Source organism: Symphodus melops (genome assembly GCF_947650265.1).
Source record: "Symphodus melops genome assembly, chromosome: 1".
In the NCBI taxonomy this organism is placed as follows: domain Eukaryota; kingdom Metazoa; phylum Chordata; class Actinopteri; order Labriformes; family Labridae; genus Symphodus; species Symphodus melops.
In genome coordinates, this window is record NC_136691.1 from 16,319,927 (window position 1) to 16,334,028 (window position 14,102).

At 41.4% G+C, this 14,102-nt stretch overlaps 1 protein-coding gene across 2 annotated transcripts in view; it reads left to right on the forward strand.

Moving 5' to 3' along the window:
* Window positions 1-14,102, forward strand: part of LOC306831128 (kelch-like protein 29) — a 142,158-nt gene that overhangs the window by 87,385 nt on the left and 40,671 nt on the right. For both annotated transcript variants that reach the window (XM_079355052.1, XM_079355051.1), the window contains exons 6-9: window positions 3,272-3,410; window positions 8,626-8,822; window positions 10,786-10,898; window positions 12,644-12,790. In XM_079355052.1, coding sequence (XP_079211178.1) covers window positions 3,272-3,410; window positions 8,626-8,822; window positions 10,786-10,898; window positions 12,644-12,790 — 596 coding nt within the window. The remainder of the gene's footprint in view (window positions 1-3,271; window positions 3,411-8,625; window positions 8,823-10,785; window positions 10,899-12,643; window positions 12,791-14,102) is intronic.

Genomic DNA, 14,102 nt, shown 5'->3' on the forward strand with positions numbered 1-14,102 from the left:
ACAAGTACGCATTCTCATTTGGTTCGAACTTAAATCTTGGCGGCGTCACTAAATAAAGTACAAACACATTTGTTATACAATTGTATAAATAATAGTAACTGTAGAAAGTTATTAATTGATATTTTTCTTTGAAATAATATGTAAAGTGGCTTACTAAACGTACAAGATTTGTATTAAACAAAGAATTTCAATTTTGATTATAAATTTAAATTTGAAAATTTGAAAAAAAATCTCTTTTAATTGACTGCAGTGCATTCAGTATGTTCTCTTATCTGGAGAGCTTTTATAAGATTGTTGCTTTGCTTATAAATAACAAGTATCATTTTGTTTTAATTTCCTTTGTAAAAAAAAACAACAACAACGGATCACTGCTTCAGTAAAGATGTGTCGTAGTAACGTCGTTGTTCAGTATTTAGAAAATCTTCAGGTCAGGGTTGTTTAGGGAGATATTGATCTGCTGGCATGGTTTGTTCTGCGTAATTTGAAGCAGTGTTGGTGTGCAGTGACTGTTGAAAGTGTCAGAGAAGAAAATGTCAGAGCGAAGCTATCAGGCTCCTTTCTGCTGATAAAAAATATATGCAATAAAAAGTTTTAAAGAAAATAATCAAATTGATTGCAAATAGATTACAATAACTTCTGTTGTGATGTCTTAAAGTTAATTCTTCATTTCCACATTATTTAACATAAATCTATAAATAAACAAATCCCCTCAGTTCACAGTCTTGAAGATGTACATAAAATATGACACCCCGTCACCCCGACAGATACACTTTTTTTTTGCTCATGTTTGATATATATATATTTTTTTTTTTTCTGATGATGGACATTTTGGACTTCTGACTTTTTAATTCATTGCAGACAAGTGAAAAGAAAAAATACAGAAAACGTGGATGAATGTCTTGAACACAAAATGGAGGAGCTGCAAATTAACGTGAAACGCACACAAACCCTAAAATGACGCCAAGTTCAGCAACTAATGGTGTGCGGCCTCACACTTCCGCAGCAGCAAATCACAGCTCAGTGAGAAGACTGACCACACCTTATAGCACTCTGATAGGTTCCTGGAACGAAAACGGAGGACCCCATTGGCCCCCAGAGCCTAAGTCTTTTGCGGTATAGTAACTAGGCTGAGCTGCTGAGTCAGCTCTGTGTTCATTCCCTGTGTGCTGTGTCGACCAATCAGGAAGAACCAGCTCAGACTCTTAGCACTATAATATGCAGCTTAAAGAAGGTGAACTACGCTAGAAAATTCCAATACTGTTTGCAACCAAAATATTCAGAAGAACTGTCAAACTTAATCCAAATAGGAGAGTTTCTGTGTGCAAATCAACCGCACTACTTCTTCATGCGTGTGAACTCGCCTCAAGAGATTCTTCTGTGCGAGTATTGAGACGTCTTGTGTTTCAAAGCCGCTGTGGTCCCATGGAGCTCGGCTGTGGTCAAAACTGAAGTTGTGAAGTTGTGGCCATGCTGAAGTTGGGAAAAGGGGATGCCATGTGCACTTTCACGGTCCAGGGTGTCGAGGTGTTCCGGGGGGTCATAAATATCTTTTCCATCAGACATTCGGCTGTGTCTGCACGGCTCAGAGGGAGGCGGCCATTGTTTGCTGACAAACTGAATTCTCTGTCTCCTCCTCTCACGTTCTCTATTTTTGGGTCAAAAGGGTGGTACGCACTGCGGCTGATTGGAGGTGAGAGCCATGTCAGTGTGCAAGGATTCACTAATGCACACTCAGACTTACTGTGTGTTCACTATTCACAGTTCACCACACGTTAGGTGGCGAGAGCGAAAGATTGATGAGAAAAACACAAGCCACGTACATCTCACAGTATGCTCCCATGCTGCTGTGTGTCTCGTCCAAATGCAAAACACATGTTGTCAAAAACATGGATCTATAATAATGTTTTTCTCCTCTTCTGTATTCAGCATGTTTAAAAACCAGGTCATTATCTTTCTGCTCATTCATTCTTTGATACAAAAACTCTGAAGGATGCAGCTCTCATTGAAAAGACTTTCACCAAAGAGAGCCTTTGAATTGCACTTTATTTGTCATGAGTCTTTATTCTGTATAATTTCATCTGCTGAATGAATTCAGAGCTGAGCTCCCAGTGACAGTAAGAAGAAGGGAGGCGCTAAATGAGAGCAACTGTCAGCAAAATCGAGGACTGGGTGTCCTTCTGGGACCAATCAAACATCTGATTTAAGTCTGACTTGAACTCAAACCTCTTTGAGGATCTACTTACCTGCGTCACTGTTGCCACTACAATCACTAGTCTGATCAGGTTCTGATGTTTAATAAATGGATTGATAAGTAAAGCCCTTATTGCGGACTATAAGAGGATTTTATTCATATTAAATCCTTGTGTATCCGTGTCTTATCTTTCTCCAGCAACAAATATGTGCCTTCAACACAGATTTTACTCCGTGCCAAGTTTATGTTTCCCTGCAGCCTCTATAAAATCTGTAAAATCTGTAAAGAAGCATGGCTCCCTCTATCATCATCTGCATCATTGTGCGTTCTCATTGGTGGAGTACTTGACAGAACAACAGAGTTACAGCGTTGGTTCTCCCTCCTGAGGCTGCAGAACAAGTTCCCCCCCCGTCTCCTGCTGATACTGTATTTCCTCTCAGCTTCCCCTCATGATGCCATACTACTCATTTTTGTACCAAGGTCTTCAAGAGCACAGTGTTTGCAGATTGTGTTCTTTTTCCTCTCTCTTCAGAAAGACGGACAATGCTGGGTGGGTGGGTGGGTGGGTCGGTTGGGGGGGTCGTCATTTTCTATAAGCGACAGAGAGAAAGGAGAGTTGTTCAGAGATAAGTCATTGTTTTGTGATTGAGAGATATTTGAAGGTCATCTCTTTGACGAGTAGACGTGTTATTATTGTTATAGATAATGCATCCACAGAGTCTGTTCACAGCTCACATCTCTTTCAGACACTTTTATATCTCCTCCAGATTGTCTTTATTGAAGTCGTATCTCAGCATTGAACATTTACAGAAGTCAAATACACTTATTCAAATGTATTGCCATAATAATGAAAGCTTTTGATCTTATTCCCTGTCGTTGCAGTTTGCATGTTTTCAAGCATTTGATTAAATATGAACATATCACTTTTTCTTTATCAGATCACGTTGTGTCCCTCAATCTGCCCTTTTTTCAACATTTTCTTCTATTTCTTGCTGTCATGCTACTGTTTCTCATGTTTGTACAGGACAATAATTCTCAACCTTTTTTCTGCGTTGTCTGTTTGTTTCTCTTCTTCCACAGAGATGTTGAAGGAGTTGAACCAGCAGCGCAGAGCGAAAGAGTTTACAGACCTGAAAATAATAGTTGAAGGCAAAGAGTTTGAAGTCCACCAAAATGTTCTAGCTTCCTGCAGCTTGTATTTCAAGGACCTGGTGAAAAGGTTTGCCTTCTCTTCCCCCCCTCTCTCTCACACCAGCTCTTGATCCAATCTGTTCTTTTCATAGGGTGCATTTGTGTCGCTTCTTTCCCCCTCCCCCTCTTCTCTCTCTATTGCAGGTGTGTGAAGACTTTGGTTCCTCTCACAGGGCCAGCAGCCATTCCTTCCTCTTCCCTCTAAAATGAATGTATCTGAAAGATGAGAATAAAGGTCAAACCTCGTCATTACCTTTCCTCCCCGCGTAGAGCAATTTAACCACATTTCCATTTTAATGAGCAGAGAAAATGTTCCATGACTGGGGATGTTTTAAAACTGGACAAAGGGCCAATACAAACGAATCATACATTTTAAACTATGGGCGATGATACATAAACGTCAGACTGTCTTCTGTAGGTATTGTTACTTTTCTTTTTTAACAACAAAACAGCCCTTTTTTAATATGCTAATCTACCCTGTCAGTGTGATTAAAAAAAAACAAGTGTCTCAGAGTCCTGAAGTAACCACAAAAAACAGCACTCAAGACAGTTTCCTGAAAATTAGCTTTCACACATTAATCCCGTCCTTCCCTAATGTTTTCTGTTGATGCTAATTAAGTATTCCCGCAGTATTCTGTTTTTCATTCTACTTTTTTTTTTTGTCTAAATAGCCCTTATGTTTACCGGGGGGTGGTTTGCATGCAAGTGTGTGTGTCTCTCTCTGTGTGTGCACACGTTACTAAAGTTTCTAAAGTCTTAAGACACAAGTACGTCTCTTTGTTTATCCGCTTATTTTCTGAAGAGGGGATGCCATCATTCTCTCGTGTCGTCATCCTCACTTCAGATCCTTGCAGGTGTTGTCAGCCTGATTGAGAGTCCCCTGGAGCTAAAGCTGCTTTGCCATCTTGGTTATATACTGTATATCTGCGGGTGAGAGAGTGTTTTGTTTGTTTGTTTGTTTTCATTTGCATGAGGAGTTTTAAAGTATGAGAAGACGTTGTGACAAACCGAAAGATGCACACAGTCACTAGCCTTACCTGTGATGCTTCTGGGAAGTTTGCCACCTTGCCCCGCAGACATGCTGCCTCCACTGTGGAGCTCATCAGAGAGCAGAGAGCTGCTCGTCACCTGCTGAACTCACACTGATACTCCTGTTCCACCTGAATGTGAACAAAGTTAGGAGTAGCAGAGAGAGAACAGAGGAAGAGGAGCCACAGAGCCTCAAACCAGACATCCCCATGACCGCTCCACTCTGAGACACTGAGTCCTCCTTTGACCTTGACAACAGCAAAGCATCTGCCTGAGAGACTGAAGTGACTTTAGAGGGAACTGAAGCCCCCATGCTGGTCAACTTGTCCATCAGATGGTCTCTTCTGAGCCTCTTCTTCACCACAAAGTCAGATCATTTATACACAGAAATGATCATTTAAAGAAAGCTCCCCAGAGGAGAGACTGAATTTCATAAAGCTCATCCTCATGCTGCTGCTGCTACCCTAATGTCAGATTTTCCTCTGTAATCTAACAGTTTTTTTACAGCAATTTTTGTTCATTAGTTTATTACTATTAAAGCTACTTTGTTTGCAAGGTCAGCCTGGAAGAATAAAATCAATAATAATTAGTCAAATGAGACATATTGAGACTTACCGTTACAGAGTTGGACATGCGTCTGTCCATAAATGAATTCTCCCCGGCTTGTAAACTGGTACAAGGACAGAACCAATGAAAAGGCTTAATCGAGCTATAACGTTGCTCGACTTCACTCCGCATCTAAACATTGGTCATTGCTCTGACTCGCTCGACCAAAATGACTTGGTCTTACCTCTTGTGATATCTATTATGCAGATAGTTTTTGATCTTGAGGTCTTGGATTTTTGCTACTTCCCATGCACAGTATATGGGTTTTAATATGGATCCCCGAAGAATGACATCGGAAGGTATATTGTCAGACCAAAACATATATAGAAAAGCTAATCTGCTCATGAATGGTGTGACATGCCTACACCTTTGGGAATTGCACCTATAAAGTGTATTCTCAAAAAATAAATTAAGTTGATTACAATAAGTTATTTGTGAACCTTTAAAATAAATCTTTATATAGGAGTGATTTTTTTTTAACTGGATTGACCAATTCATTGAATATAATCTCCAGGGTTTAACGTTTGTCAAAAGTATGTGTCGAATTTGCTGATGACCTGAAGTAATCAGGACTTTACATTTCAATAGGGAGGTGCTGTGGATGCTTTTATGTTCCACAGTGGGCACTGTAGGTAACTTTCCATTGACTTTGATTTAATAGAATAATTCTCAAAACCTGTGCTGTCAAAATCCTTTCTGCACAGCAAGATAACACTGACAATTGGTAATAAGCAGCTAAGCCAAAACGCAAAGCTCTTGATTTACCGGTCGATCTTCGTTCCTATCCTCACCTATGGTCATGAGCTCTGGGTCATGGCCGAAAGAACAAGATCCCGGATACAAGCGGCTGAAATGGGCTTCCTCCGTAGGGTGGCTGGGCGCACCCTTAGAGATAGGGTGAGGAGCTCGGTCACCAGGGAGGAGCTCAGAGTAGAGCCGTTACTCCTCCACATTGAGAGGAGTCAGCTGAGTTGTTCCAGGCATGTCCCTCCGGGAGGAGGCCTCGGGGTGGACCCAGGACACACTGGAGAGACTGTCTCTCGACTGGCTTGAGAACACCTCGGGGTCCCACTGGAAGAGCTGGAGGAGGTGTCTCGGGTGAGGGAAGTCTGGATGTGTCTTCTGAGACGTCTGCCCCTGCAACCCGGCCCCAAATAAGCGACAGACAATGGATGGATGCAACTTTTGTGTTAAACTGACCCACTTCTTGAGACTGCATATCCTCAGCAAGATATAGTGTTGATTGTAAACTGAAACTTCTAATTGGCAGATGATTTTTTTTTTTATCTTCTTATCGAGCATCAATCCTCAGTCGGGTCTTTTTATAGAAAGTCTTCAGTAACAACAATGTCCACATTGATTCTTTTTTACACTGATTGTCCTGCATTCTCTCTTGGACAGAGGGTCGGGCTTTAAAACTCCCCACCTGTATCCCTGTCCTTTTGGTCATTTAGAGTGTCTGATATAAACTAGACTCATTCCCAACAGATAGCCTACAAGACCTAAAGCTGTGGATGGAACATCCTGGCCTCAAAACATGATGGGAAGCAACTTTTAGTCCAGACTGTGCAGGCTTTGCATTCAATATGAACATATCTCTGTAGTTTCAGATGGTCTTTCAAGAAAAAGCGAAATCTGTTCAACATGGTTAAAGGATGTATGAGGAAGTATGTTTCTGTGTGTGTGCCATCACCTACCATTCTGACAGTCTCTGCTGATTTTAAGACTTCATGAATAAGAGCAACAGCTTTCTTTTGCGACAGTGTGCCCATCCCCCCCCCCCCCCCCTGCCTTCTTCTTTTTCCTCTTCTATCCTTCTATGCTCGCTTGACTCCCTCTCTCACTATTTTAACTCAAGTCTGCAATCAGACTCTAGATACTTAAGAAGCCAGAGGATAGCGTAAAATAACGTTCCATAAAGGAAGTGCTTGGACAAAACAAACTCTCTTTGCTTCTGGTTGCACTAATATAGCAGGTTGATGAGCATGCTCTTCTTTTATTTTAGCTCTTTCCCCCCACTTGATTCTCCCTCCATCACCCTAAGCAACACTCCCCTTTCATTTTTCTGTCTTATTACTCTCCATAACACTTTGTGACTTTTTGCTTTGCAGGAGATTAAAAAAGTAACTTTCTTGGTTTTTCCAGCTAAAGTCCATCCAAAGACAAATACCATTTTCCTTATTTCGTTTTTTTAGATGTCCTTCTCCCCTCTAACCTCCTCAGTGTGTGCTTTAAAATGACGACTAATGTCTCAGTTCATACACTACAGGCTGCTGATGAGTATTACAGTGGTATAAAGGTTCTGTCTAGGTGTGATGATGATATTTTTTTTGGTGGGGGGGGGATATTATATCACAGTCATGGAACAACCCAACCCCTCCCTCAGAAGGATGGCTGCTGGCTCTCTGTGGAAGGACCGTCTCACCCTGCCTCCCTTTCCTTTTTGCTTCCTCCTCATCCTTCTCCCTTCTCCTCCTCGTCAACCTCCCCATTTCATCCATGTGTCTCAGCTTTGTTTGTTAAGCTGTCTGTGTCTCCCTAAATGCTGACTGTTTGTCGTGACTTCATATCCGACTGACAAACACGCCCGTGCACACACACTCTGACACACTCACTTAAGTGACAGAAGCAAACAGCCTCCATCCGTCTTAATGGAGGTTACTTTTCATATTGAGTCAACAGCCACAGGAAGAGAGACACAGTAATGGGGACAAGCGTTCGGCAGAGCTTTGATTCCATTTATTTTGCCCTTGAGTGGATTATTGTTTCACATGGGACATTGAACCAGGATGGTGAGCTGTTATTTAACTCTCTCAAACCTCCCCAGAGATCCTGCATGAGAACTCATCTCTACCATTTGATCTTCTGAAGTCACAACGTGACCCTGTTCTGAAAACAGACCCCCCCCACCACATACACACACACACACACACACACACACACACACACACACACTCCCCATGCACATCTCAGGCTCTGGAAGGGATCGTATTCGGTTTAATTTGCTCATACAAGCGCTTCCTGGCACCTCACCAGTCTGAGTGGATACTCTGCTCTGACATCCAACATGCAAACACACAGCAGCAGTTTAGACTAACAGACAGCGTGACCTCCCCAGTACAACGTGCTTTGACCCGCATCTTTTACATTCTGTCATATGTCCGTGTTTGAGCTGTGCTCTTTCTTTCTGTGTTTTTTGTATGTACCCTGCCATGTATGCATGTCCACCTCTCAAACTATGCATACATGAAAACACACGTGTGAAAAGCATGAAACCAAGCAATAATGCTTGTTTGCCTTTTCTTTGTTCAGAAAAAAAACTTTTTTTTTCTTTTTTTTTCAGACGCAGGAACATAGTTACAAAAGTGCCCGTGTCAATAAGAAGTAAAAACCATCCAGAGTTGTTTTTTGGGTCCCTTTTTCACTTTTAGTCCTTTTTGTGTAATGATTCACTTCTTTTCTCCACACTGTGGTACTTGGCAAGTTGTGTCTTGGGTGTTGATGTTTTCTCTGTGTCCCTCTTCTCCCTCCTGCTTTTCTTTTCTCCTTGTTCTCTTTTTTGAATCATCACTAACACGTCTCTCTCTGCCGTGATTGGGTTTCATCAGGTCTTCAGGGGAGACGAGGAGCAGGGAGGTGCTGGAGCTGAACATGAGCAACATCAGCGCCGACGTCCTGGAGCTACTGATCGAGTTCGTTTACACGGGATCGCTGGTCATCGACTCGGCCAACGCGAAGACGCTGCTCGAAGCTGCAAACAAGTTCCAGTTCAACACCTTCTGTAAAGTCTGCGTCTCCTTCCTAGGTATGAGCAGCTCAGAGCACAGGAAGGTGTGCGAGAGTGGAAATGTTCTTTTAAATATCATTTATTGTGGATGTCTATGAAATCTGCTGTTCAAAGACAACCTTTCTGGCTACTGCACATGCAGCGTCTCCAGCCTTGTGGGAACTCAGATGTTGCCGTGTACATCCCTATGCACAGCCTCACAGAACATCTTGAACTGAACTCTCCCCCCCCCCACATCTCTGGCACATCACGTTTCCTTTTTATCGTGGTTCCAAAACGAGCAGCTGTGTGAGCATTCAGCCTGGTGACACTCTCAGTCGGCCACAGTGCTTCTGATCCTGTGACAGTGAGCGGGGCCAAAACATGAGGGCAGATTTTTTTTTTTAAAGGTCAGGGAACAACTGTCATTTAAATGTCAATGTGTTTGGCCTGTTTGGCCTGTTGGAATTGAGAATCATGAGAACAAATTGACACCTAGACAAGGTGGAGAAAGTGGAGTGAAGGTGGATGGGGAGACGGGACTCTCTGAAGTCTCAAGTGGTCACATAGCATGTTCTAGACTTTAGTGGGTAACCAACCAAAAAGGCTGAAAATGTCAGGTTTGTTTTCCATTTAATAAACAGTTTGGTGGTTTCTGTAAAACAAGAAACGTGAATGTTAGTGAAAAGGTCAGCAGCAGGAAAGGATTGGATAAAATGTGAAGAAAAGAAAACCAGCAGCAGCTGTTATTGATTTTCTCCATTTGGTCAAAAAAAATCTAAAAAAAAATCTTTTCTTCCTCCAAAAGATTCATGACATTTTTCCTGACTTGATAAAGAAAAAAACAGATGAATACCATGTTCCTGAGAAAAGGGAAATAGATACAGTGTCAGATATTATAAGTTTGTACAAATGCACCAAGAAGGAACGGCAAAAATCTCCAAGACCCACTTAAACCCCTTTTATTCAGGCTTCAGTTTCAAGCTGGTTTAAACATTTATTGTCTTCATGCAATTCTGAAAATCTTGTCTATTTTATTATCAGAAGGTGAAGGAACACTTGAGCTCACCTGTGATGTTTTTAAACATTTTCCGATTGTAAAGCTGTCTGTTCAGACCACAAATTAAACTAGAAACATAGCTGCCTGGCATGAAATAAACTGATGAACAGAGTGTGCAACACAATGTTCACAGTGTGTGAGCATACACAGTGAAATAACTCTTCTTCTGCTCCAATGGCATAATGGAGGGACATGTTCAGACAGCCTCCATGTCCACACTTTGATGCAGCATGAGGTGACTTTTATTATCTCTTTGCTTTGTCTAGGTTTGGATGGGATTTGAAACGGATGTAAAGGCGACCTTTATTTGCTGACATTTGTTAAAGGAAGGACTCTTAGACTCCATCTTCCCTAATAAAAGACCCGGTGCTGCTTCTGTTTGATGGTTTCTGTTTAATCAGTCGTCTGTAAGAGCCCACTGACCCTTCTGATCTGTTTGCTTGCAAGTGTGTGTTTAAACGGTGCGTCCTAAACATTTTCCTAATATACTGTGCATGTTAAAAACTAGATTTCAAGATATGGCATTTTTAAAGTTACACTCAGACTGTAGCGTGTGTCTTCTCCCTGCTGGTCTGGCAATCAGGACAGTTTCCTGGTCTGAACATGTGTATGGGAGTGTAAAATACAGAGACCTGAGATTTGACAGGACTTCTTTAAAGAGGCCCAGCTAATCCCAAATCCTCTCCCTGACATCCAGCACCTGGCTGTGAACAATCGATTCCCCCTGTTGTTTGTACTCTGAGCTGTTTTGAGTTAATATACTTGTTGTCCATTATCTCAAGCAGACAGACACCCTGTTAGATTGTGAGTCAGTTCTGCCTACAGCAGATATTATTTTCTGTTTAGGTTTTATTAATCTGTGCCCTTTGGATTGTCTTAATGCTGAATGTGTCTCTGTCTTTCTGTCCTCTGTGTGTCTCTGACCTGGTCTGTTGACTGCAGAGAAACAGCTGACTGCTGCTAACTGTCTGGGAGTGCTGGCTATGGCTGAAGCCATGAGTTGCACCGAGCTCCACAACATGGCCAAAGCCTTCGCACTGCAGAACTTCCCCGAGGTGGGTAGAAAGTAGTTAAGGAAAAGACAACTGGTGGTTTAAAGCTTTCTTGATCTTACTGAATAACTGAAATAAAGTAATTACCCAGAGGGAACAGACATTTTCACCAGACAAGTCTTAAGACTCCACACCTACCTACTAGACACCTCCTCCCTATAGAATAAAGATTTTTTTAATAAAACATACACAGAGCCAATAAAAAGCCTTTGATTTTTTTTAACAAGGACATGTTATATTCAACTTTTCAAACTGTCCCCTCTGGTCTAAATGAAACATCCGTGCAGTGGTCAAAATAGAACATGAATAAAGAACCAGAGGTTTGTGGCCCTGTAGAAACCAACTCTCTCAGAACACCCTGTTTTGGTGTCTGTCTCTTTAAATGCCTCCCCTGAGTTTTCCTAATAGACATCACACCAATAAAACTTGCACAAAAGTTTTGCTCTAGACTTGGGGTTATGTCCATGTTGGAGATACCAGGGGAGGAGGGGAGGAGGTTTTCTTACCACAATCCAACGTGTGATGTCACAAGTTGAGAAAATGTGTTTTCTGTGTGTTGTAAGACTTATGCAGACTGAAAACAAAGGACAGGATGGGTTCATTTTACATTTTGTGGGCTGAGAGACACTCAGGTTACCCACATAAGCATTCAAAACACTGTCAAAGTGGATTTTTTATAAAATGTCTTGTAAAGCTTGATTCATGTTTCGATTTCAAGGTTTCTTACCCCATATGAGTCAGAGGCTCACTATACCAGCATAATGTACTGTGCTTTTTTTTGGAGGTCTCAGCTTTGTTGCTTAAAAAGAAATTCTATAACAGAAAGTAATATAAAATAAAAAACAAAATTATTTTTCTGACCTCTAAAGTTTTAAATGTGTGTTTTTCTTCCTGAGAGATACTGTAGATGAAATGATTAATATGTCTCATGAATCTATCCATAAAATATGAAGCTTTAACATGGAGACAGTTAGCTTAGCTTAGCATAAAGACTGTAAGTAAAGAAAACTGCTATCTCGGCTCTACCTAAGGTAGATGTATGCCAACAAGCATTTCTTCAGAGCACAAATTATTCAAGCTCTGTGTCAGCTTTACTGTGAGATTTGTAGCACAAGCTCCAATTCATTACATAGCACCCTTTTTAAGACGACTGTTTTCTCAATGTTCGGGAGTGAACCTTTGGCTGTGTGTAACAGAAACGATACCCTCATTGATGTGAAAATTCCACAAAACTCTCCCACAACATTTATATGAATCACCAAATAATGAATCGGTGACCTTTCTGAATGCTGGTAGGAAGATTATTTTAATGTACAGAAAGAGACTGAATCTAATGCTCAGATAAACAAACCCACTCTTTGCTCTACTCTCATACCTAATCAAATGATGTGACTCTATTATAGTGTCCACAAAATGTTCATCGGGTCACCTTTGATCTTTGCAGAGAACCTTGTAACTTTATTTTCAGTAACCAACTTGAATTGGATCTTGAACAACAACTTGATAAAGAACTCTTGTTTGCGATGGAGAATTTCTGGGTTAGCAAAAGTCTGTTTTCATTTATTTATTTATATGACTGAAAATCAAATAGGTTTGCCCCGGACAAAGGGATTTAAAATGAAATCCCATGGTAATCTCTGCATCGTTTGCAATGTTTCCAAAAGCAATGCTGGCTTATGTTATTTTAGACATGTTTGCAAACCATTTTGGTGCCATGAAAGGGGATTGACTATGTTGTTTCTGTTCAGGTGGCGAGACAAGAAGAGATTCTGAGTGTGTCCAAGGAGGATCTGGTGTCCTACCTGTCCAACGACAGTCTCAACACCAAGGCTGAGGAGCTGGTCTACGAGATGGTCATCAAATGGATCAAACAAGACCCCGACTCCAGAGTGCAGGTAATTAAAAAAAAAAAAAGAGAGAGAGCAGATGACTGTTAGTGCAGTGTGCGCGCTCTGAGCAGACCTCTCATACAGTGAGCACACACACAACAAAGCAAGGTAAAGCTCTTGTTCCCTCTAACGTTACAGATACTGTATGTTTGCAGAGCTGTGTAAGTGCGCTTGTTCTGTCAGCTCTGGGAGGTACACACAGCATGAAAAAGAAAACACATGACTCCTTCAGGTCAGGATACCTGAAGGTCGTTGTTTTCTCTTGGTGATGTTCATCAACTTTGTGCTTCTGATGCAGTTTAACACAGCACACTTTATAATCCCAGGAGTGCTTTGTCCTCACAGTGTGATCTATTCTTAGTCGCGCTTCATTTGTTTGTGACATACTGTACTGCAGAAAAACAACAAAAAAACAAACATCCTCAGTCCTTTTCTGTTTGCCTAACGGGTGTTTGATTTATTCCTGGAGGATGTTTATCTTTATTAAAGGTGTCTTCCTGTAGAAAAGTGATGCAATTAAATTCAGCAAGTCAGGGTTTAATAAACTAGGAATCGATAAGCCTCGAGGTCAGAGCGTCGGCTCACATCCATACAAAGATAGATGATCAGCACTGTACATCCAGTGGGTAAACAAAACCCCAGGTCATGAAATATTAGCGAGACAGTGGTGTGAATTTAGACCTGAAGAATAGAAAGTATGCTTCAGCATCTTAAAAGACGAAGTAAGATTATTGTCAGATAAATTACCGCCGTCCATCAGTGGAGTCGTTCATTCAGAGTTATGACTCCCGCAGAGCAACAAGAGAGGAAGAACTGCCTGGTGTCAGCGGGATCGCATTCAGTGCACACCTCCATAATCAATACTGCTTTATCGGTCAATATTTCATACGTGGATATGTCAATGTTCACCCCTTGGATGAAACCTTCATATTAACGCGTTTCCTTTTGAAATATGGCACTGTGAGATTATGGAGAACTCCATCAGATCTAATGCTGTTTTTAGCAGCTGATTATTAAGTGTGACATGATTCAGATAACCATTAAAACATTTTATGAATAAATTGGAGTTTGTTGGATAACTGATAGGTAGTCCAGCAGGATCCCGCAATCTCACACTCTAATGGAGAGGTGATTTGCTCAGATTAAGTAAGGACAAAAAGGAAAGGAAGGAGGCATCTGGTTCCTTAGGCAAGACAACAAGGTAGGATCCATCTGCTAAAAGAGAAAGAGATGGAGGGGAGTAGCCGGTTATAGGAGAGCTGGAGCAAGAAACAGAAGTAGAGCAGGACAGAAGTGGGGAAAAGACCCCACTGTATTC